General features: G+C 34.2%; 1 protein-coding gene and 1 pseudogene across 1 annotated transcript; both read left to right on the top strand.

Annotated features, from left to right (window-relative positions):
* The first annotated feature begins 11,461 nt into the window (after nt 1-11,461).
* LOC148692831 (uncharacterized) lies at nt 11,462-12,151 on the top strand (annotated as a pseudogene).
* A 4,399-nt stretch (nt 12,152-16,550) lies between these two features.
* Nucleotides 16,551-20,442, top strand: LOC137743484 (protein SOSEKI 5). Its single transcript, XM_068483383.2, has 4 exons — nt 16,551-16,911; nt 16,996-17,065; nt 17,159-18,025; nt 19,608-20,442. Exons 1-4 carry the CDS (start codon nt 16,686-16,688, stop codon nt 19,783-19,785), a joined length of 1,341 nt encoding a protein of 446 aa, XP_068339484.1. The 5' UTR covers nt 16,551-16,685; the 3' UTR covers nt 19,786-20,442.
* The last annotated feature ends 4,678 nt before the right edge of the window (nt 20,443-25,120 follow it).

Below are 25,120 nucleotides of genomic sequence, written 5' to 3'. Positions count from 1 at the left end.
ACTTGGTACATACCAAATAAAGAATTGCATAACGTACCAAAGTAATATTTTCTAACGTACCAAAATAATACTAATATGTACCCAAATTAAATTTATATAACGTACCAATATGTACCAAATGATTGGTAAGTTATATTTAATATATGTGCATGTTATATCTCATAATTGTATTTTAATAGGATATTTGATGTATTTTTAGAATTGAAAACAAAAAAAATTATTTGAGTTTAAAAATTTATTTTCAAACGACTTATGATAGGATAAGATGGGATGTTTGTAGTGGTTTTAGGATATTTGTGATATTAATATGTGAACTAATTGGTAAATTAAATATAATAAAAATAATTTTATAATTAAAAATTAAAAGAAAAATGTTTTTTTTTAGTACAATGATTTAGATGTTAAATTAGCCATCAACGGGGTTCGAACCCATGCCTTCATGCAAGAATTTAACACTTTTCCACCATTGTGGTAAAGGAAAATGTTTGATTCAAAAAATTCAAAATTGAGGCATCTATATCAAAACGCCCCTTAAATTTACGATTTCTCCCACTATACTCTTGTCTTACCACAAATCTCTTGTTAATCAGATAAGCTGATTTCTCTAGAATTGCTAGTAATTATTTAAAACATTTCTCTTTGTCAATCAAATAAGATGTTAATCATACTTATTATAATTATTAAAATATTTTAAAATTAAGAGTAGTAAAGTAAGTAAACATTATTATTATTATTATTATTTGTTATAATAGAGGGAATTGAACCCGTTCCCTAGCCTAGGATTAAATTACAACTTGAAACTTTTTTCTCTAACTTATTTCGTTCGTTCTCATCCTCACCGCTTAGCCTAACTCTAGGGATTACTCACTTTCTCATCCATGCATAGGCATCTCCAAAGGATGAGGAAACATTTTGATGCAAATGAGTACTCTGAGTGGCCTATGTGGCGCTTTGCCTTCAATATTTGCCTCATCAAAAACTTGTCACTATAAGGGATGAGTCAATTTGTTAGACAAATATCTAGAAAACATGATTTGATTGTGTTTGCATTTGTGTAATTATATTTTTTCATCTTTTAGTGTAAATATATCGTTATATAAGATAAATTTAAGTGTTCAATTTTTCTTATTTCAGCAAGGCAAAATAGATTTATCATTGGAGTATTTTGCATAGGCAATATTTATCTAGTTCATGAAGTGAGTTTTTACCGATGTGGCGCATCAAAATGCATTTGCCAAGCTAATTTCCTGGAAACTCTTTGACTCTTCTTCCTTCAGCACATACATATCGTGTATGGTGGACTCTAGTATAATGATCAAGATTTGAATTTAGGATCCAGCACTTTGCTAGAGATCAGAGCTCATGAGTGTTTGTGTTGAATATTTAATTCGTCATCTTCTTCCTTTTTTATCCCTTATGCTTTGTGCATTTGCTCGAAGAAGAAACTTCATACCAGGACCGCAGATGATTTTTACTTCTCCAACACACACAGCAAACCAGATTTCAGTATGAGAAATTTTGGCCACATGCATGACAAGTGTCTCAAAGAGAGATGAGTTAAGTGGGAAATGGCATCATGTCCTCGATTAGCATAATTAACAAAATTTATAATTTGTGGTGGTGGTGGATTGGTGATTTCAGGATAGAAGAAAATAGTACATAAATTCCTTATTTAAAGTGTAGTGGAGTGGAATAGGAACAAGTAACCAGCAAGATCAATACATCATGCCCCCTGTGGCCATCCCACTTAATTCTACCCTTCTCTTCACTTTCTGTCTCACCAATTAATGCAACGCTCTTAAATTTCTTTGAAAAAAAACCTATTTTAAAGTTTTTTTTTTTCTTTTTCCAAACTGTTTAATGATCGGAACTGTTTAAGTTCTAGATACTCTTTTAAGGTTATTTATGTTAAAAACAAGCTATAAATAATTGTTTACTCGTTTGATTGTCCGCATGGTCCACATTTTCATCTCAATTTTACCAAATGTAATTAGAAGACGGTTAACACCACTTTATTGATTAGGTTAGACTCTAAGTCAGATACAAGTGCTCTGATGTTTGGCCAACGAATTCAGACGTGATAAAATAATACATATAGTTGATATTACGTTCTATCTCTATTTTTTTAGATTATAATAGGAGAAATTAAGTTCACATTCTTCATTTTGCTACTACATTGATTAAAATCCTATTCATTTTCAATTTTTGATTAAGGACCTTGGGTATTAATAACATCATTAATTATTTGAATAATAAAATATTTTTATTTTTAAATATATTCCTTTAGTGTTAAAAATGTTACAATTAGTATATCTATATTTATGGCTAAATTTTTTATCATATATTTTTATTTTTAGTTTGTACCTATTTTTAATTTGCAAATCTTTTTTAATTTGTATCAATTTTCTTTTCTTTTTTAATTTGTACCCATATATTAGTTTCTTTTTGTGCCCATATTTTTTTAAAGTTTTATTTGTATTTGTACCCATGTGTTTACCGTCACGTGACATTATATATTTAGTCAATGATAGAAAAATTACATATGGTATATTTATGTTTTATGGCTAAACTTTGTATCATATATTTATATTTTTAGTTTGTACCCACTTTTAATTTGCAACATTTTTTTAAATTTGTAGTATTTTCTTTTTAGTTTTAATTTGTACCCATATATTAATTTCTTTTAGCGCCCATATTTTTTAAAAATTCATTTGTATTCATAATTTTATAATATTTTATTTGTACCCTAATTTATTTATAATGTACCCATTCTTCTTTATTAATGTACCACTTTGTTATATGTGAAATGTATCATTTTTTTTGCAAAATGTACCATTTTTTTTTAACACTATGGATAAATTCTTTTGCCATTTATTATTTCTTATTGTTACATAGTTTATATCCATTTATTCAATCAAAATGTTTGAATTTTTTTTATTGTAACCGCTTCTAATAGTATTATAATGAGGGACCTTAAGTTTATAGGATTATAAATCTCATAAAATATCAAACAATTCATGTCAAAACTATAAAAATAAAAATATTAATAGTAATATAATGAGGTGTACAAAGTCAAGGGACTTTGATCAAACTTTGAAAACCATTAAGGTTTTAGTCAAAGAATGTTAAGGATTAGGAACTGCATCAAAAGTATCCCAATGGTATGGATTAACCTAATTAGGACTGAAATTTGTCTTAATTTTGTTATTTGTATGCAGAAGTAGTGATGGGGAGGGAATGATATTCGTAATGGAACAAGGGTCCCATAGCTGAGGATGGTGGTAACTTTCCATATGATTGTGATTGCTACTTGTAGGAAGAAAATTATCATTTGGTAATGACAATTAGCCTCTTTATTACCCAAAATACGTATAAATATGAACCTATGAAATATTTAAGCTATATGTATATCTTTCTAAAGGGAAAATCCTTTTACTACCTTTCTTTTCTACTGGAGATCAGTCAAAGGGGGATGAGTTAGTGCAATCAAGGACTCAAGAGTAGAATGATTAAGAAAATACAAGATCAAACCATGTTGATCACTTCCACTTTGCTTGGTCCTGCTTTTTCTGTTATCGTCTTTTACTACATTACATATATATAACATATTTATATAATATATATATATATATATATATGTATGTATGTATTTTTACTTTTAAAAAAAGGTAGAATTATTGTGGACTACACTTCATATCGAACTTAAACGATCCAAACAATTTATTTTGTAAGTCTTTATTCATAGAAAGTTTTGCAAAAATTCAATTCAATTTTGTCTAAAACCAATTGCCCATTTAATTGGCACGATGAAATTTCAATATTCTTAACAACATAGTGTTCGTCAATTTCTTTAAAACTCAATTAGATACCTCAACTATCTCTAAAATGGGAAATATTTTGCAAAGATAATTTATAAGATGGAACTTGAAAAATATACGATTCAAATTGTTGAAGTTCGATGTGGTGTCAGCCTCACAACTAACCCCATTTTTTTGAAAAAAAATTGGAATCCATTTCTATAATCTGTATATATACAGGCCCTTTATTTGTTTACAATTAGAACTTGCAAATAAATAAATAAAATCCAAAAAGTCAAATCCATAATTGGAATCAAACCTGAATTAAAAGGAAAAAAAACCAAAAAATTCAAACCTGCAATTCATCAGAACCGAATATTCATTTACGATTAGAACTTCAAAAAAAAACCAAAATCATTCAACACATATTCTTCAATTTCCAAGCACCTGTATATTCTTTCTCCAAGATATCCTAATCAAGATGATCAAAACCTTGTTCCTGTACAATCCTTCATTATTTTTGAATTAGCGATTGGGAGCTTTGGCCTTTTCCATCCTACCGCTTCAGATAAGATGATAAGGGAAGTTTGATCTCAGCCGCATTGATTTCATTAAAAATGATTTGACGGCTCCGTGTGTAATCTCCATTTGTTGAAAAAAAATAGGGATGAGGATTCTTATTGGATTTTTTTGTGAGGATCTGGAGATCAATCAATCGTGTCCGTTTATCATATATCGTGCTTTCAGTTTTCGTGAAGTACTATTTATATTCAATTTTAAATATAAAAAAAATTAAAATAATTTCTAACCGCACGATGTACGATGAACGGACATGATTGATTAAACCTCTGGATCACCACAAAAAGGATCCGAAGAGGATCCTATTAAAAAAATAGGATCCCTCACTTTAAAGAGTGGACAATATGTATAGATATATATGAGTTAAGATCCGGGAATACGCGTCACTCAGTACTATGACCTGGTGGTATTCATCTTCACTTGAAAGTGAGAGGTCTTAAGTTCGAATATCGTGGATAACGATTTTGATACCAAATTAGGTTACCCATTGTATTGCTTAGCCGAACTCTCCCTCCCCTTGGTGTAAAAATATCGATGTATTAAAAAAAAAGATCCAGGGATATATGTTTTTGACACACATTTTACACTCATTTGTAAGGTTCAATTCGTAATATATTTCAACGATCTAAACCGTCTATATTTTAGTACATCAAATCATCCTTGCAAAAATTTGGACAAATTCAAAACCATTAAGATATTTATTTGTAGTGGGAAAAAAATAGGCAAAACTTTTGTACAAAGAAACACTAAATTTAACCCAATGGTCATATGATTTCAACTTTTAGGTGATTTTTGGTAGACATGATCTTTGAGATAAGACATAAAAAAGTTGGATCGTTGAAATAATTAAGTAGAATTTGAGTGGATCGGCTTTAGAGATGAGTTTTTTTTTTTTTTTTTGGGCTGCCAAACAAGGGCTTAGAACTCGGCGTTAGTGGGTTTCAGAAAAGCGTTATGTTAAAATATGTGTCAAAAATTTACCTTCGGATCCTAATTCTATATATATAATAAAAATGTCAAGTAGATTCTAAGGAATCATAAATAATTAAGTGGTTGCAGAATTTGGGTCCATTAGATTCTAGTAGTGGGATTGTGGAATCATCAGCATTTGTTGTCTCAATAGACCATAGGTTATATATAACCAATCTTTTTTATGATTGGCCATTTCTTTTGATTTAAAAATAGATAAAACCATTTCATGATGTAATGATTTTCAAGCTATATAGCTATAGAACAACGAATTGAATTGGGTATCTTTCTATATGTCTCTAAGAAGAAGCAAAGCCCTTCATTCATGGTATTTTATGTCTACCACTACCACTTCGTCATGAATAAGTTAGGCAAGAAAATGAGAAAAGTCTATTCCATAAAATGGAGACACCTTTAAGAATTTGATATCAGATAAGTTGATAAGCATCACTAATTTAGCTTGTCTTCTGCATAGTGGTATATATAGCTACATGCTCACAAGTGCAAAGCTGTCCAGGCGCACACTGCACCTCAAATATTATACATGTTTAATTTTTTAGGGGACGAGATATAAAAGTTTGTAAGTTGTGTGACATCATGGGTTATCTCCACAGTTGATACATACGTCTCGATAGAGCAACCAAGTCAACATCTTGGTATGATCAATCATCACTATATGACAATATGTATATACTTAAAGTTTATCATGATATTCACGATGTGGAAAAAGGAGTAAGGAGAAAGGAGGATCTAGAGTTTGCCAATAACCCTATTTGTTAATTAAAGAGAGAGTACTCCTTCCTTAATAGTGGTATTCACATTCCTAGGAGGCTTTTTCACTACACTTGGTTTTATAAGGTGGTTTTGCTCTAGTATCTATGAGAAATTTTGTTGTGTATGAAATAGGTTTCGGTATACTGAGTGTTATAATATAAATGGTTGGAATTTTCATTTTTCAAGTATCCAATCACTTATATTATGACACTAGATGTACTAGATCGTGTTCCAGACACACTGAAAAAATATATCAATATCTAAAGTTTGGAAGTTCCTTGGAAATCGTCGCCTAACATAAACTTTGAACAATGGGGTAAATTTTCATAAATACTATTCAAACTGAGAACGTGAATAAATAACATATAAGAAAATATACATGCGATGTTCTTGTATTTTCTTCACCTCTCATTGCTCTCAAATAATTTTCCTAACGATACAAAGCCAACAAGAAATTCTTCATTACCAACAACAGGAAGTGACCAGCCAAAAACCCTGTCTCAGAACAACAAATTGAAAAACAAGTGGAATTCGAATTATTTTGGGAAGATGAATATTGGTTTCTTTTATTTTTTTTATGGTGAGTTGTGATTAGTTTGAGAAATTAGCAGGAAACTGTGTAATTCCAACACTATATATTGGTAAAGCGAAGTGTGATGTCATATTTACTTACCATGCATGAATGGATATGATATGAGAGGAAAGAGAATTATTTCAATTCTTAACTTCTCTCAACATTAACTGAATATGAGAGGAAAAGGAAATATTCAAATTTCTGAGTTCCCATCTCTACTAATTAACAAAACTCATTGTCAACCAAAATCCTATGAATTTAATTGTTTAACTCTCTAATTAAAACAGAACATGAATAAGAAATATGGGGTAGAAATGTAATTTCACACAACCAAATTTTACTTTTTTTTTTTCAAAACCTCACTGACATGTAATCCTAACATATCTCTAATTTAAAAATTAAATTAAATTAAATTAAATAAATAAATAAAACTTCCCACTCTCACATTCTCTATGATCACTCTTTTCCTCTCTCCTTCTATTTCAAAAACAAAAATAAAAAATTTTCTCACATACTTTTGTGTGTGCCCATATCTACTAATTAATAAAACATTCATTGTCAACCAAAACCCTATAAATTTACCAGCTTAACTCTCTAATTAAAACAGAACATGAATAATAAATATAGGTAGAAATGTAATTTCACACAACCAAATTTTGCCTTTTTTTTTTCAAAGCCTCACCTACATGTAATCCTAACACATCTCTAATTTAAAAATAAAAATAAATAAAAATTAATTAATTAATTATTAAAAAATTAAAAATTAAATAAAACTTCCCACTCCCACATTCTCTATCACTCTTTTCCCCTCTCCTTCTATTTCAAAAACAAAAATAAAAAATTTTCTCACACATTTTGTGTGTGCCCATATGCTAGTATTTACTAGCACAAGGAATACAAAACGGATAACTATCCAATGAAATATTCAAATTTATGAGTTCCCATATTTACTAACACAAGCAATACAAAACGGATAACTATCCAATGAAATATTCAAATTTCTGAGTTCCCATATTTACTAACACAAGGAATACAAAACAGATAACTATCCAGTTTTTATAGTTTGTAATCGAATACCATCAAAATCAGAAACCGGAATTAGTACTAAAATAAGTAGTTGATCTATTTATCATTCTTTCCAATGGCGGAGTCATGATTTTTAAATAATGGGCTTGTTATATCAACAAAAAAAAGGTTTCGCATTATGCCATTTCGTTGAGTACTTAGTAAGCACCTGCCAATTCTTGCAACATATGCCAAATGCTTATGTCAACATATGTTCATAGCTACTATTATTTGTAAAGACTTGTCGAGAGTAGATGTAGGATATTGTGGAGTATTGTTGAAGACTGCCAAGGCTTGTCAAGTAAGGTATTTTATCGAACACATGGTGCGTACAATAGAGTCACACACAAGAAAAAAAAGAGAAGAGAGACACATATTATAGAAGAAAATAGAAGAAGGAGGTTGTAATTTCATTTGTCTTTGCTATTTAGAGGATCAATACAATATACAACAAATATACATGGAATTTTTGAAGTTGTTGGGATCAAAAGCAAGCAATGATCTCATGCCAACTCCGCCACTTATTCCTGCCCTATAAGTTATATGATTCTTTACTTCTCTATTTTTGATAGGTACACGTGCCTGTGATTAATTTAGTAAATATTTTAGATCATGTATTCTTAGCACCTACCATACCTCATGAAGCACTGCAGTTAACATTACATGGGTGCCAAATCTCCAGACACTATGGAGGACTCGCGTGCGGCAGCTAAATGATTGGTCTCTTTCCATTTTTTCTACGATTAGAATTTAAAATTTTAGAAGGTAAAGCATCTTTTAGTTTTAGATGAATCTGGCGTCACCGGCATTAGGTTGTTACAAAATAACAGAGCTGTTTCCACGAGAATATGAATACACACTCTCTCTCTCTGTCTCTTCTACTCGCCTGGCTCTCCCTCTGGATTCGACTCGCTTGCATACATCTATTGATATAGAACATCTGCAATGACCGTGCAAAACTGCTGGTGGAAGACCTTTGACTTCTCGGATACCGTTGCTTGGACCAGTGAAGCCCCATCCTGCATTAGAATTTTGTCTTTATATTTAATTTTAATCTTCGATACAACATAGAAAAGAGTCCAGCATGGTACTGTGTTTTGGATGAAAAAATTTAAGATTACTAAGAAATTTCAAAATGATGGAAATAGAAATAATGAAGTTTTATGTTTTAGAATTTATGAATTTTCATATTTGGTTAACATGACTAATGAAATTTGCATACAGAATTTAATGTGTACAAAGTCATTAATATATAAATAAGAGATAATAGTTAGAAAATGTTCTAGTATTGGTGGTGTCAGTGATGGCGGTGGGTGGTGGCGGGGACCACAATTGTATGTAGTGGTTGCAACAGCCGAGATGGTGGTGGTAGGTCGTAGGTGTGGCCACACATGGTTAAGTTTTTTTTGTGTTTTTTTAATTAACTCTCGCTTATAAAAATTTAGATGTTTATTTGCATAAATTTAAACTTAGGAATTAGAAGTCACAAATTTCAAGGTTTTTTTTTTTTCCATGCAAAAATTATAAATTTCTATATTTATGAATCTAAGCAAAGAATTTTATGCATATCAATTTAAAAATTTTGTCTTTGTCCAAAATTCCAGATTTACTTCTCTCATCCAAACATAGGTACGAGAACTCAATTCTCCAAATCCAACAACCCCCAATTAAAATTTTCTTTTTCAGAAATAATTTTCAGCTTTTATAAAAAAATAAAATAAATAAATCGAATCAAACACAAACCGAATCGAAACAAATTAAATCAAAGTCAAACCGAACCAAAACAAGTTGAATCAAAGTCAATCCGAACCGAAATAAAACGAAAAAAAAAAAAAGACAAATCGAATCAAACAATAATTTCAATCTGGTTTGCATTTTTGACAAAAAAAAACCGAATCGATTGAAATCGAACCCACCCCTTGCATACACTTCTCAAAGTTGGTGTGTGGCTGATGTGACAGTTGAGAGAGTTTCTCCAAACCCTTGATCCTGGGGAAAATGATATTTTAGATGGATTGGACTTCGAGTTCGACCCAACATATTTCGAGTTGGGCTTCAGTCCAACATACTTTATTCGACCTCAGCCTTTAATTGAGAATAAAAATGGAAAGCTTTGTATGGCCCAAACAGTTATTTTCTCCTTTCTTTAGTTAGGGCCCTAGGAGGCTCTTTTATAAGAAGCATTTCTACTCGGCTTGCAAGTATTTGAAAAAAAAAAAAATTTAGGATTAAATATCTGAAACTCCTCAACCTTTTAGCGTCATTTTAAATTAGTCTCAACCTTTTTAAACATTCAAAATAAGTACCAAACTTATTAAAAATATCATACTTGTTAAATCCTAGTTAATTTTTTTGTAAAATGTACATGTGGCAACAATGTCCAACTTATTTGCTTACTCAGACACTACAATAATAATAATAATAACTTCAAAAAAGACATGAAGATATAAAATAAATAAATAAATAAAGTAAACAAACTCACAAGTAAAATAAAAAACAAAAACGAAGATAAAAAAAATCTCCTAAGAAATGAGGTTAAGAATTCAGATATGATTTCAATGAGCTTGTTTCTGCTCATGTGATTTCCTTATTAGACAATTTTTGGCTAGTAAAGCTTCCAATTCTTCTTTGTAGGTGGTGAAGATGGTGGTGGCAGCATCATGATAGTTCATACCATGTCAGCAACCACCATGAACTTCTTCTCAATGTTGACGGCTTTAATTGTAGAGTGGAGTTTGTGGTTGTGCGCTGTATTTGGAGGTGATGGCCGAAAGGGGGCTGTGATAACCGTCATTTGGTGGAGGGCTGCTTCCATGACCTTTTGTTGATGTTAGAGACAAAGTGAGCCTAGTTAATTTAACATAAATATGATTGAGGCGTAATAGATGTGACATTTTTAATAGGTTAGATACTTGTTTGGAATGTTTGAAAAGATTGAGACTAATTTGGAATGACAATAAAAGGTGGGGGTATTTTAGGTACTTAATTCAAAATTTTAATAGTGGTTTAATTAGAAACATATATAAAGTTTTAAGTGCTTCTGAGACAATGTGCTTTTTTAGAAAGCATTTCTATAGCTTGGAAACACTTAAGTTTTCTTTTTACATGTACTCAGAAGTATCTTCAGTTGTCAGAAAACAATTTGAACAATTTCATAAGTAGTCCCAACCAAATTCTCATACTACCATGACACGAATATTGGAACCAAGAATTCCAATCATGAAGGATTGGGCCTAAGTATTATCTATCCAATAGAGACATTGAGACTAAGTGTATTATTTTTGTTTATTAATAAACTCATTTATATCGTCGAATTTTCTTTAAATTGTTATAAGTTAAGGTGTTAGTTTAGGGTTTTATTTAGCATTCAATTAAGTTTGAATCGACAGGTTTCTGTATCAGTAATCATAGTTATAGTTGCAGTCATTCAATCGAGCATGTCACGATTGATGAGTGATACGAATTTAGGAATATTTGTATGCGTGACTAAGCATCTTATGATTGCTGAATATGTCTAGAAAACTTTAGTCCAACTTGGTTTAGTGGAAATTAGGGTTATATATTAGTATTATGTATATGCACGCAAACACCTAATGAACCCTGCAGATATTCACAAATTGTTGAATACTTCAGATTCTCAATTAGCATCCCCCATTGATGAGCAGTGTTTGGCTTCTCTGCAACTTCCAATTTTTTTTCAGGCATGATAAGTCACCTACATTATCGTAGCGATGTGCAGCAGAAAACCGATGTGTGGAAGATAAGCAAACCCAAGATCACCCGGCAGTCTCAGCCTTTAATTGACGCACTTCCAGTCAATTTTTACGCTCTACAAAATGCTATTATCCGAAAGTGGTACTTTGGTAATCACTAAATTCTTTCTGGAATGCATGTCCCAGTAGATGAGCAGCCAGTCATTGTTGGAAAAGTACGTTGAATCAACCCTATCCATGCTGCCTGTTGTTGTCGAAATAGAGGAGGTTACTTGCGAATCCGCAGAAATACTGGCAATCCGACTGATGTGATTGAAATATTGGCAATCCGATTGATGTGATTGAAAGGGTTACGAGAGAATCCATGAAAATATATGAGGTCAAGCCTAGTCCTGCAACTAAATCATCCATTGATGGTTTGGAGAGAGTAAGACTTGATAGATCGGAAGCTTCGGGAGAGTGTGTTATTTGTTCGAAGCTGTTTGAGCCTGGTGTTGAAGTCATTCACTTGCTGGTGTTGAAGTCATTCACTTGCCATACTTTGTTATCACAGAGATTGCATTGTTCAGTGGTTGGAGACCAGTCACTTGTGTCCCTTGTGCTGCTACTCGATGCCTCATTGGATATTTTCCTTCTCTTTTTGTCCAGAAAATGGAAAATTCTCTCTACTCCCCATTTGAAGCATCGCAATGGAAAATCGATTATAGCAGCAAATATACTGCAGTATACTGATCTCGAACAGGTCTATTGCCGTTAACAAAATGGAAGCGGGATTTTGTTAGAAATCTTCTTCTTTCTTTTTCTGGTTTATTATCTATGTAAGTGTTTGTTTCTTGGTCGTAAAGTAATCAACTGGTGACAGAGATTCCAAATGATCTTTTAAGAAAGATTTGCAGGGAACTTGAGCGACCGTATAGCCTGTCCTGCGTAGTCTCCGAAGAAATGATTCATTCATTGTCGTCGATGTCAACACGTCTGAGATGGCCTAATGTTCAGGATTTGTTAAACATTAGTTACAGAAAGAGCTTGAAAGGGTAAAATCTTCTCGTGGTTGTGTAATAAGGGATTTTAAGAATCACAGTCGGAACTCCTGCAGTTTTCTTCCCATCCAAATGACACTGGTTAACTAAAATTTTCCAAAGCGACTGCATAAATATTTGCATTACGCTAAGCATATAATAGGTATGGATTGGTCAAGTGCTCGACAAAATGCCTCACCCCTGCTTAATTGACCCTATAGATACAATTAAAATGGCAAAAAAGATAAAGATGAACGTTAAGCAAACAATGAGTATGAGTTGGCCAAGTGCTCAACAATAGATATTATCGCTACAATGTCAAGGCACTTGTGCCCATTTTGTACACCACCATGGACAAGAGTGTTGCCCGATGGATTGAACTCGTTACTCGTACTGTACATGATACCACACGAGTCAAATGGTTGTGCACCTAGTTAGGTCCCCAATTGTTCCCATCATCGTTGTCGTACAGGACACCTATTAATTTCTTTACATGCGGCAAGAAGAGAACGTCCATTCCTGAAAGCCACAACGATATGCAAGTTCTCCTAATTGGAAAAGAAAAGCCTAGCAGCGAAAAGAATGATTCCACCTCAAACGCACAAGGAGGAGCGTATACGTTAGCTAGCGTTGCCACGCATGTTTCAAGATTTCAACATCTAAAATTCAATTTTGTTTTTTGATTTAAGCGACGTTCTACATTAAAATTCATATAAATTACGAAAAATAAAATTCAAACTTGAAAAGCAGAAGAAATACGTAATTGTAGTGAACTTAACTAATTCTTTAAAAGAAAAAAAAAACAAAATTAACTGATGATTTTTACACGACAATACATTCTTCAGAGATCGAAAAACTCAGAAAGATACTTCATCTAATTTTGTAATTGATGAAAGAGCTCTATGCAACATCTAATTCCTTCTATTTATTTATATTCATCTATGGAAGTGTGTTCGTGTCGGTGGAGACAAGACAACGAAGTTCACATTCCGCTGTGAACGCAATGTGAAGCGTGAGAGCATGTGCATCCGCACGTGCGAACAGTCGTCAAACCCTGTGGAAAATATGTGGTCTGAACCCTGGACTGTTTCGCCGATATCTTGGACTTTAACGACCCGGTTTAATTCGCAATCCAAACCCACGTTTTTGACCCACAAAGTAAAACGGGCCCCAAGATTAATTTGGCTTGCAGGGAAGCTGGGGCCCACATGACTTCCCTACTCTCAAACGTACACCAGAAACGACGACGTCTAAGTACCTGAGAAGATCAGGGGAAGGAGGATGACAATAACTGCAAGACAGCACACCTAAAGACTTCACTGCAGATCCGCTCCCAGATCGTCTGTACGTTTTCTGATACAGCCTCATTTGATCTGGTCCGTCCACGTGTTCTGAAAAACTCAAATCAGAGCTGTCCAATCTCTCTCAGCACTATGATTCATGGGTATGGATCGCATTCTATGTGATGTGATGGGAAATTAATAAATAAATAAATTTTTTGAAAATTGGAATATTAGTAAACTAATTGGGTTAAGGAGGTGAGGCCACGTCAGCTTTGGGTCCACTTGGTTTCTACATACTTTTCAAAATTGCGGAAAGGATGTTGAAAAGTAATTAAGGTTTCTAGTCAAAGTTAGGTGGCCCAAGAGTCAAGACCAAAGCAGTAAACAACAATTAAACAAAGAAGGGACATATTGGTCAACCCATCTAGTGGGTTTGAATTTTGTGAGAGAGCTTTTTTATTTAGAAAGTATCTAATTGCAATAGATTTTTAATTCAACAATATTTGACTACTTAAAGATTTTTTGTATTTGAATTATAAAATTTTGAGTTTATTATCGAAATTTTTTAAATTATGAACGACTCTGTAAAAACTTCATTATACAAAAAAATGAATCAAAACTAATATCGTTTAGTCAATCTATAAAAGATTTTGATCATAAATACAAAATTCTATAAAACAACAACAAAAAGTTTTGAGTAAAAAATCAACTTATCCTTTAAAAAGCCTAGTATTATTCCTTTTATTCAAGAAAAAATTCTTGGGGAATTGCATGAACTGCGTAAAGTTGGTTCATCATTCTTATTTGAAATTATTAGGATTGATTGAGATTTTTTAAAGTTAGGATTTGTCAATTATATGTTGATTTGATGATACATTAAGGGCATGTTTACACATATTCCGATTACGGATAATTTTTGTGTTTACTACGATTTAGATAAATCAATAGTGTGTGGGATTCACACGAAAAATGGAATTTGACTCCCTCCATGGATGTGGTATTTGGATTCTGAGATGGTGAAGGAATCGGGGATGCATTTCTTCTTTCCTATTATGCCCTCTTATCAAGAGTCTTCACATATGCTTCGGCAGATGCCTCAACACCGCCAACATAGTCGGCTCATCCTCGTATGACGTTGGTTTGACAATCAGGACCTCGAAGTTTGGGGCCAAATTGCTTGTGTCATTGGCGATGTTGACGCTCGTCTGGTCCTTGGCTCCAATTTTTTTCCGAAATATTTTATGCAAGGTGGGAACTGGGAAGATGCATAGGCTAGGTTCTTAAAATGTTAATTTTTTTTGCAGGGTGGGAACTGGGAAGATGAATTTGGCTAGATTCTTAAAATAGTATTTTCTTCTGCAGGGTGGGAACTGGAAGATGATCCAGGAGAGTGGTGTTGGAGGATTGAAGTTAAAAGCAAGAACTGCCATGTCGGTACTGAGGAGGTGGATGAGGACATTTTAAAATAACTAATGAAAATGTGATTAAAATAAATATAGATGAAATAAAAATAAAAATAAAGAACTAAAGGGCATTTTAGTAATTATATTGATTGCTATTTCTGTTGAACGTTATCATGGTTCCTAGCCGTTAGGGTTAGGTCTTCTTAGTTCCAGGTTATTAGGAGTTTGTTTCAGTTGTTGATAATAAACCCTAGTTTGTAGGGATAAGTTATTTTGTTTTGAACTAGTCTTATACCACGTTGTAGGGTTGTAACGTGGGCTGCATTTTTCCTGCTTTCAGTTATCTTTGTAAGGCTACTTAAGAGCCGTGTTTACATGATTGAATAACAAGATTGTTCTCCCAAGTCTTTGAGTGTTCAAGCAAGCTTTGGCTACGTGTTCTAGTGTGAGAGTTCAACCTAGGGTTACCAACAATTTCGATTTAGGTGAACTAGTAAACAACTTATATGAACTCAATTTCATTCATACTCCAATTCCAGAATATTTAACTAAACAGCTTTAACAGGAATCGAATTTTGACCCTTCCTTATTTCAACTATTTCTCAATCCAATTCGTCTTCAATCCAATTCCTAGTATTTTGATTACGATTACGTAAACGAGCCGTAAATGGATGAAAAAGTCTGCAATGTAAAGTGATATGAGGTACTAATATTTTCTCATAAAACTTCAACAATACGATAAAAATCGTGAATATTAATAAAAAATCAAGAATATTAATTAAAACTAGGAGCACCTCAAACAAAGCATACACACTTTCAACAATGCAAAGTGAGCAAGTCGTTAACATTTTTTTAAAATACACAGTTGATTTAGAATTAAGTTGCATTTTTACTGCCACTCAGTATTAAGATCTAGAGGTATTTTTCTTCACTTGAAAGTGAGATGCCTTAAGTTTAAATTTCGTGAATGACAAATTCGAATATTTCCTTCTTCTTAGTATAAAAATAACTATATTTTAAAACAAATTACATTTTTACTAAAAATTAATTTCAAAAATATTTTCTCGAAAAAGAATTTCGTATGTTTCATGCACCTTCCAGACAAGTCTATAAACTGGTAGATTTTTTATTGCTCTTTGGATCTAAGAATTAAAAAAGTAAAAATTTTATTTTGTGAAGAATTTAAAAAATAATAATTTACAGTGATAGAGTGCAGGTGTTGCCAAGGTTCTGAAATCTGAAACGGCCCTCATTTGTTTGGTAGCGTTTGTCTGCCGCATCCCCATTTTGAATAAATATGTACCCTCCAAAATCTTCAATTTCCGATTCACACATCCCCTAATTCCCCTCCATATATATTCTCCCCTCCCATTACATTCCTCTCCTAAATTCTCTCCCACCAGTCATTTTCCCGCACTTTTTCTCCCCCCACCCCCACACAATTTTCTCGGTAACCAAACAGCTCTTTTCTCTGACTCCAAACTCTTTGTTTCTACAGAGCCATCAGCCATGGCTGTCACTTCCAGAGGCCGGCCCTCCCACCTCCAAATCCCCAGCAAATGGCGCGACTCGGAAACCAGTCCGGACCGGATTAGTCCGGCCCAGACCGGTCCCAGTCTCCCCATCACTCCCCAAAAAGTCCCTGTCGTTTACTACCTCTCCAGGAACGGCCAGCTCGAGCACCCTCACTTCATGGAAGTCCCTCTCTCTTCTCCCCGTGGCCTCTTTCTCAAAGGTAAGATTTTATTTTCTCTCCACTTTCTTGGCAACCAAACAGGCCCAAATCACAGAAACTTAATATGTACGTTTCGCTCCTCAGATGTTATTAACCGGTTGAACTTGCTACGTGGCAAGGGCATGGCTTTGATGTACTCCTGGTCTTCCAAACGGTAAGAGCGAGCTTTCTCAGATACCGTCTGATCTAATACGTAATTTTTTTTCAACGGTCTGATTGCTTGACTTCTTTGGAATTGAAATTTCAGGAGCTACAAAACCGGCTTCGTGTGGCACGATTTGACGGAGGACGACTTGATACACCCGTCGCACGGCCACGAGTACGTGCTCAAGGGGTCGGAGCTTCTTGACCCGCCGCTGAACCATCTGGCTCTCGAGGCGGCGTCGTCGAGGTCTCTGAGACCGCCGCCAGAGGCGCTGAAGTCCGCTGAAGATTTCGAATCTCCGGTGATTTCACGCCGGCGAAACCAGTCGTGGAGTTCGATCGATTTGAACGAGTACAAGGTGTACAAGACCGAGTCAGTCGGCGAGTCCGCCAGGAAAGCGGCCGCCGACGCGTCGACTCAGACCGACGAAAAACGGCACCGGCGTCGTGTTGTTCGAGACGAGCACGAGGAAAAAGGTCAAGGTCAAAGTCAGCGCGAGGTGATTCGGATTCAGAGTCAGAGTACGGAGCTGAGCAGGGGCGAGATTTCGCCTCCGCCGTCTGATTCGAGCCCCGAAACGCTCGAGTCGCTGATGAAGGCGGATGGGCGGCTGGTGCTCTGCACGAACGGGGCGAACGAGGAGGAGGCAGTGAACCAGACGGCTGAGATCTGTCCAACTGGGAAGATGAAGGCGTCAACAGTCCTGATGCAATTGTTATCGTGCGGCTCGATCTCGTTCAGGGACTGCGGATCCACGGCGGTGAGGGAGCAGGGGTTCTCGCTGATTGGGCATTACAAGCCTAGGCTGCCACGTGGCGTGACCGGAAATCAGGTCGGGACGGAGAGCGTAATTTCGAATTTAGCGGGGGTAAAATTGGAAGATAAGGAGTATTTTAGCGGGAGCTTAATTGAGACCAAGAAAGAGGCGGTTCCGTCTTTAAAGAGGTCTTCTTCTTACAATGCAGATAGGTAAGTTTGCTTATGCATTTAATTTTGTGTGCTTAGTTGCTTTCTTCTAATACTGTTTATCGAAGCGAAATTGTTATTAACATTCTAAAATAGATATTTTTTAATTTGCAAAACTTAAAAAAATAATTTAAATTTGGGCCTTAAATAGAATTATAGTTATATGTTTTTATAACAAAAAGTTGATATAAAAGTACTAATGTACTTTGATATTATGAGTTCAAAGTGGATAGGTAGAAAGTCAATAGCAAGTCTCCGTTTGCAATTATCATCCTCACATCTAACCTTCAATCTATCCTTAGTCATCGATCAACTTTGAACTCAGAATTTTTTCTTATTACAAGCATAGCTAATAATTGCAGATGACGACTTGGTGTGTTAGTACTTTTAAGGACATATCAGTGCATTTATATCAATTTTTGTTTGTAATTATTATAAACTTAAAAATGTTGCTATAAATCGGGTCTAAACTTTCATTTCATCGTTGACTTTATAACTTTGTAACTTAGAATTATTTGCAGTGAATTTTTAGTTTTTATGAAGGTTGTTGGTTAAAGCAGGCACACACTAGCTTAGAAGCATCTGCAGTGGTAGGTTAAAGGTTGAACGGGGCCTACGATTTTATCTTGTACCATCATTTGGACAAGGCCTACCTTTTAAGTTAATGTAGTAAAAAGTTGATTTGAAGTTTCATCTTGAAAATGATTATACTCTTTCAGCAAATCTATTAATTTTACAGTAGAATTTCAACGTGTTTTTTATTTTTTTTTATTTTTTATAGTTTTATGAATATTTTGGTAAACGTAGGCACACATTTTAAGTTTTTAACTTAGAAGCATCTGCAGTGGTAGGTGATGGGTAAGGTAGGTAAAAAGCTGATTTGAAGTTTCACCTTGAAAATGCTTATCCTCTTTAGGCAAGTTTATTGCATAATAAAGGTTTCTGTCCCTGGCTTTCCCGAGATTCGAGTTCGAAAGATTTTGATTCTCTGATAGCGCGTTTGGTCCGTTTGGTCTGCTTTCGGTTTTGAATGGATATTCGTACGGTTAATTGAGACGTCGCCAGCTGGCTCTGCCTTTCCTATTGAACGCCATTTCTAGTTTTTAGCATGGAGTATAGATACTCTCCGGATCTAAAAAAACGGAGCATACAAATCAAATGATTTAGACCGCTAAAGTCCGAAACATTTGATTCATGGGCTTTGTTTTTGGAAAAAGAAGATTTGTACTCTTTGGTATGGATCAAGGATAATGTACAGTATAACTTTTTAACGCTAATTCTCTACTGGGGTACGTCATATACTGGAGCATCATAGGATTTTTGTGACCTTAATTAAGCTTGTTATCTTCAAAATGTGGGCCCCTGCAGTTGTGATCTTAGCAGATTACAGTTGCAGTTTTAGGATTTAATTCTATAAATATTCAGTGCAGACAGAAATGGAATTCAAATCCGTGAAATCGTCACGTGAACATCTCTTTCATACCAACTAGAGAGTCAAATTAGTTTTTGTTTAATTTTATTGATTAGTCAAAATTTTTATGTAGTAATTTTGATTAATTGATTTAAAATATGCATGGAATTGCAGGAGTGCGCAGCTGCAATTGGAGGAAACAGAGAAAGGTGGAGTACGAGCAAAGTGCATTCCCAGGAAACCCAAAGGAATACCCACCAAGAGAGAGATCAACCACATCGCCTCTAGTAGTGATGGTAGTTGTACTAGTAGTCATGTAGGAGGGAGCAAACGACTCGAGGTTCATCAATAAGTTGCGGAGCTGTGTTACGGCCAGTCTTCTATACATGTCATGCACACATCTTTTTAGCTTAACACAACCAGAAGTAATGTATATGTTTTTTTTTGGGGGGGGGGGGGTGTGGCGCCGCGGGGGTGGTGGACATTGAGACCCTAAATTTGGAAAAATAGCGGAATGAATGATAACGAGAAGCATAGGCAAAATACGCGGCGGCGGCAGCGTTTTAGGCAGCACATTGCATTTCACGGCACAATGAGCGCAAGCTTCGACGGGGAAACAAAGCATGGGGCGTGGGAATCTTACGAAAGCTAGAAGAGTTGAAGTTGCGTCTTGGTTTCTATGGGGGACCGAAGTTTGTTCCTTGATTTATGTGAATATTTGCTAAAGTCTGTGCCTTTGTTTTGAGCTTTTGACCTTAGGACATGGGTAATGGAAAGAATAATGTCCTAGGCATCCAAAGCGCATCGTTTTCGACCACCCACGTGAGCCATGTTTTTGAGATTGGAGAGGTAATTGGTTAATGTTTCCTCCTCCAAGAAAGAAAGACATGGGGAATTCGCTTGTGGTTCTTTATGTAGGAGGCAATTGAGGGTTTTGAGTGTGGAATGATGTAGAAAAGTAGAGGTGCTTCTATATATGGCATTAGAGATATGACATCACAATTTCCAATTGTCCATGCTTGTGTTCATCAAGAATGTACCTCTTTTCTTTTCTTTTTTCCCTTTTTTCTTCAGTGCAGAAAATGTTTTATGATTGCGTTCAACGAATGATATGACTATCTCTTACTTTGAAAAGACATAATAATTGTGATCCTCTACATTTTGTAATGACGTTAATATAGTATGAAAAAGAGTCTTGTTCTCTTGGTTACTTGGTCGGTGACCAATGTTTATTGGCATTGGCTTTTGATTTGACATCAAGGATGAGGAATAGATAGATGCGTTCTTAATGTTTTAGTTTCAATCCTTAATATCAAATTTAAATACGAGTGACCATACATTTATTGGTAGTTTGCTCGGAGAACTTTTCTCCACAAACAAAAAGGATATATCTACTTAGTCGCTCACATGAAATATATGGCCAACATTTTTACTTAATATTCGGTCTTTTCTTAAAAATTATTATTGCCATTTTAAAATATTCTTCATGAATGTCAATATTTTAATTATTGTTGAGATTGTTGTTTAATACTACAGTTTGGTGGTATTCATCTTCGCTTGTAAATGAAAAGTCTTAGGTTTGATTTTCACCAAAAGCGATTTTGAACCACATTATTGTTATCCTATCGTGAGACTAAGCCTATCTTCTTTCCCTTGGTGTAACTAATATTGTTTATTCAATATATGTATCAATACAGAATATTAGCCCACTCCTCTCTCTTTCTCTTGCTCTACTTCTCCCATTAATGGTTTGGGCTGTTTTATTTCTACCTTGCCCAAGTTTAAAGTAAATCATCAGTCCATATGCACTTTCTGGGCTTTATCACCAAAATCAAAGCTATTATTTTTCTGGCTTCCAGTCTAATTCAAATACCATTTTTTTTCATGAACGATAGAATAATTACATTAATTTATCTAAATTATCGGAAAAGGAGATCCGAGCTTGCATGCATATACTTCCGTAGCCAACTTCACTAAAATCTTTCATATTCTTTTTTCACATTCGATCAACAAGGGATTTCAGGCTCTTGTAACTAGGCTAAGAGCTAGCTAGTTGGTCCATAAAACCTTACACAAGTTTAGATATTTCTTTTTTGGTAAAAACATAAGCTTAGATATTTGATATAAGAGGAAACACCAACTATCATCCTTATCACAGAGGGCGTTTGTAGGCCAAGGGACAGGAGCACTAATTCCTGAACCCAAGGTCTTAAGTTTGATTCTTCCCTCCTCTGACATCGTTTGTTTAAAATTTTTATCCGTGTTTTAGACTTGTACTCTAGAAAGCTATACCCAGCAATCCAAAATAATCATTATGCACTCTTTCTTGCTGTTTGAGAATCTGGCTTAGCCGAACATTGGTTGTGGCTCCATATCGATATATTAACTTGAATGGTTATTGAACTCTGGTTTCTCTAATTGTGTAAATATGAACATAAATGTTAAGGGGGCGTTTGATAATTATTTCGTCTTCAGTTTTTTGTTTTTAGTGAAATTGAAAACTAAAATCTTATTTGGTAACTATTTTTAGTTTTCAGTTTTCAAAAAAATGAAATTGAAAGCCAAAAAGTGGATATTCGAGGCCAAATTTTGGAAAACTCAAGAAAGTAGTTTTCAGTTATAATTTTTTTGAAAACAGAAAACAGTTACCAAACAAGATTATGTTTTCAATTAAAAAAAACAAAAAACAAAAAATGAAATTATGATCAAACAGCTCCTAAATTATTAAGTATAATTCGGTACAAAGAAAAGAAAATATTGGCATCATCTACTTTCTTGATAAGCTGAACTGCTCCACAAAGGCTAGTAGATAAGCACTTCATGTTGTACTGATGCGGAGGCTTCATCTGCTGGAGCAAAACGACACTCACTATCCAATACAAGCACAATGTAAGCACTAAGAAACGTTCTGATCAAACACGCGAAATAATATGCTATGTATTCGGTTGTATATCCCATTGTTTCTTATTTCTGACATTACATAAAATCGAAAATAGCTAAGAATCTCTCTAAAAAAAAACGTTCATGTCTCGCCACGATGTTCATAACTTGCTACATCCTATTGTCATTTTCAGAAAACGACGTAAAAATCAGTACACGATTGAACAGCATCTGAGTCCATGTGCACTTGAAGCTCGTCGACGAAAAGGTTTATGGTCGATATGATAAGTGTAAGAAAATGACTAAGAATTACACTAGTGACAAATGAAAGAAAACATGTACATTAATGAAGATAGATGTTGTCGTCTGTTCTTTGTAAGTCCTAGAGTAGGAGAATACTTGTATGGTTAGGATAAATCGTTACGGTGGCGTCTCCTGCTAATTATATAAAATATGTGTTAGTGTCACTCTATGTCCTTATATCATTGGCATTAGATACTACCATGACGATGTACCCGTGTCATACACGTTGTTTTCCTTAAATAAATCAATGTTCGTTCAATGTTGTATCCCTTCGATAATATTTTTTTTTTGGTCAGAAGTATCCATTTGATATAAGCCCCATAGCAGGCGCCCCACGATTACCAGATGATGAAGAATTGTATGCTCAACATGTTTACTTACCAAAAAATGATAAAAAAGATTTGTGTAAAACTTATCGTTATGGGAGTCGACTAGACCATAGTGCTTGTGGCGGGCCAAATTAAGTAGATATTCTTCACTTCATGGGGCAATTTTTGTTTTAAGTTACAAGATATTTACAAATATTAGGATTGGGTCAATCAATACTTTGTGGTTTTAAGAAGAAATTAATCAAGGAAAATTCTGGTAAGCGATATCGACATTAGTTGTAGAGGAAAATTGTTTTTAGAAGTTTTAGTTCAAGAGGAAATTGTTTTCATTGGCTTATAAAATTATTTATTAACCTAAACAAGTTTCCTACTATTTCATATACGGAAATATATTTTCATGAAAATAATTTTGTTTCATAAATATATTTTAATACAACCATATATTTACATTAAAAGATCGAGAATTTAGAATACACATTAAATGATATATTCATGTAGTTTTATACGTTTCCTTTCTTATAGAAAAAGAAAAAAGGGAGAAACAAGGAAAAAAATAGTTGTGGTAAAGAGAAATTTTTTTAAGAGTAATGTTAGGAAGACTAAATTTGTAAACTAAATGATGTGTCACCAATAGGAATAAACACGTTTATCAACATTTAAGTAATCAATTAATTATCAACTTCCATGTCCTTTAGTTTTCAAAACTTTGTCTTCAAATTTAGTCTCTTTAGCATTATTCATTTTTTAATGTTCTGAGAACACGGCTCAGAACACCACATGTCATATCACTTTTACTGTATCAGATTGTGTCCAATCAATTATAATATTACATTTACTGTATCAGATCGTGTTCCGTCGTGTTGAAAAATTCTCGTGGTAGAAGGCAAAATATCCACTTTTCCACGATGCCATGTAGTGTATAACAGAATTTACACTCCTTTTACCAAATCTAGGAATTTGGCCACGACTAGGAGTTCATGGCATATTGGTCATTCCACATATTAACTTGACCCTCAATTTGTTCATCCGACACAAATCGAAACCCATGGGAAAATTTGCTTTCTGGTTTCCCCATCGTTTCTCGAAATTTGAAGGCAGTGTCCAACCAATTTAAGCACTAAAACCCTCTGTAAAATTCACCCCCTCTCTCTCTCTTTCTCTCTCTGAATTCTGTGTATTTATATTTATAGTGTGGCTATACATATATATAGATATATCGATATATAATCTGTAGCAAAAGCAGCAATGCCCATGTCTCTCACTCGTGTTGCCACATTGTCCTAAACAAACACAAACCCACATGTCAAAGTTTGGATTTTTCTCACTTGTAGTTTCGTCTATTTATTTCATCAAGGCTCTCTATTTTTCTCTATTTTTCCTGTACGTTTCAGAACATCCGTTGAAAACACACACTGCGAGTAGCAACAGCTGTTCAAAAGCACTTTTGCATGTTGCTGCTTTTGCTCATTCTCTGCTGATCTCTCTGCTTGTTGTTCAGCACGTATATTGTATCATGGCAGATGGGTTTTTGATATTTTTATGAATTGTATCAGGGTTTGTGTTCTTCCTGTTGTTTGGAGCTGGAGGGTTTCTGGGTTTTGATTCGATTTAGTTGTTGTGGGCTGTGCGCTGATGGGTCCTGTGAGAGGGATTAGGAAGAGAAAGAAGGCTGAGAAGAAGGGTGAGGAGAATGCTTCTGGTTCTGGGTCATCAGAGAAGGAAGGTCCTGTGGATTGGTGGGATGAATTCTCCAGGAGAGTTAATGGTATTGTTTCCTTTGATATTTTGATTGCTTTTTTACTCTAATTTGTTTTTGCTTTGTTTGTCTATTTTTGCTTTATGATATGCTGCTTTATTTTCAGCTTTTTTCAACAGTTATATTATGTTGATTGTGTTTGTGCTTTTAATGTTTAATGGACTTCTGATAAATTGATTCTGTCTAATTCAAATTGGTTTATGTTTTCTTCCGCATTCTACTTCTGTGTCGATATATTGCGAATGCGTTTATGCACGATGAAGAAGGATCCCTAATCTGAATTTGACCTAACAATCTGGCTTCATTGCCTTCTTGAATATTAGAAAAGATAAGATTAATTATACTAAGTTTAGGATAAGATAAGATTAATTATATTAATTATGTTCTGTCTAACTCAAATAGGTCCTTCTACAATGCCT

This window comes from Pyrus communis, chromosome 11, assembly GCF_041283825.1.
Source record: "Pyrus communis isolate YQ-2024b chromosome 11, ASM4128382v1, whole genome shotgun sequence".
NCBI classification, from domain to species: domain Eukaryota; kingdom Viridiplantae; phylum Streptophyta; class Magnoliopsida; order Rosales; family Rosaceae; genus Pyrus; species Pyrus communis.
Note: the sequence above shows the minus strand (reverse complement) of the source record. Positions and strands in the feature narration are given on the sequence as shown.

What these genes read in the sequence shown, in the direction of transcription:
- LOC137743484 (XM_068483383.2), top strand. Translation starts at nt 16,686, where the DNA reads ATGGCTGTCACTTCCAGAGGCCGGCCCTCCCACCTCCAAATCCCCAGC. An exon ending in CCGTGGCCTCTTTCTCAAAG is followed by an intron (nt 16,912 to 16,995) that starts GTAAGATTTTAT and finishes TTCGCTCCTCAG; the next exon opens with ATGTTATTAACCGGTTGAAC. An exon ending in TACTCCTGGTCTTCCAAACG is followed by an intron (nt 17,066 to 17,158) that starts GTAAGAGCGAGC and finishes TTGAAATTTCAG; the next exon opens with GAGCTACAAAACCGGCTTCG.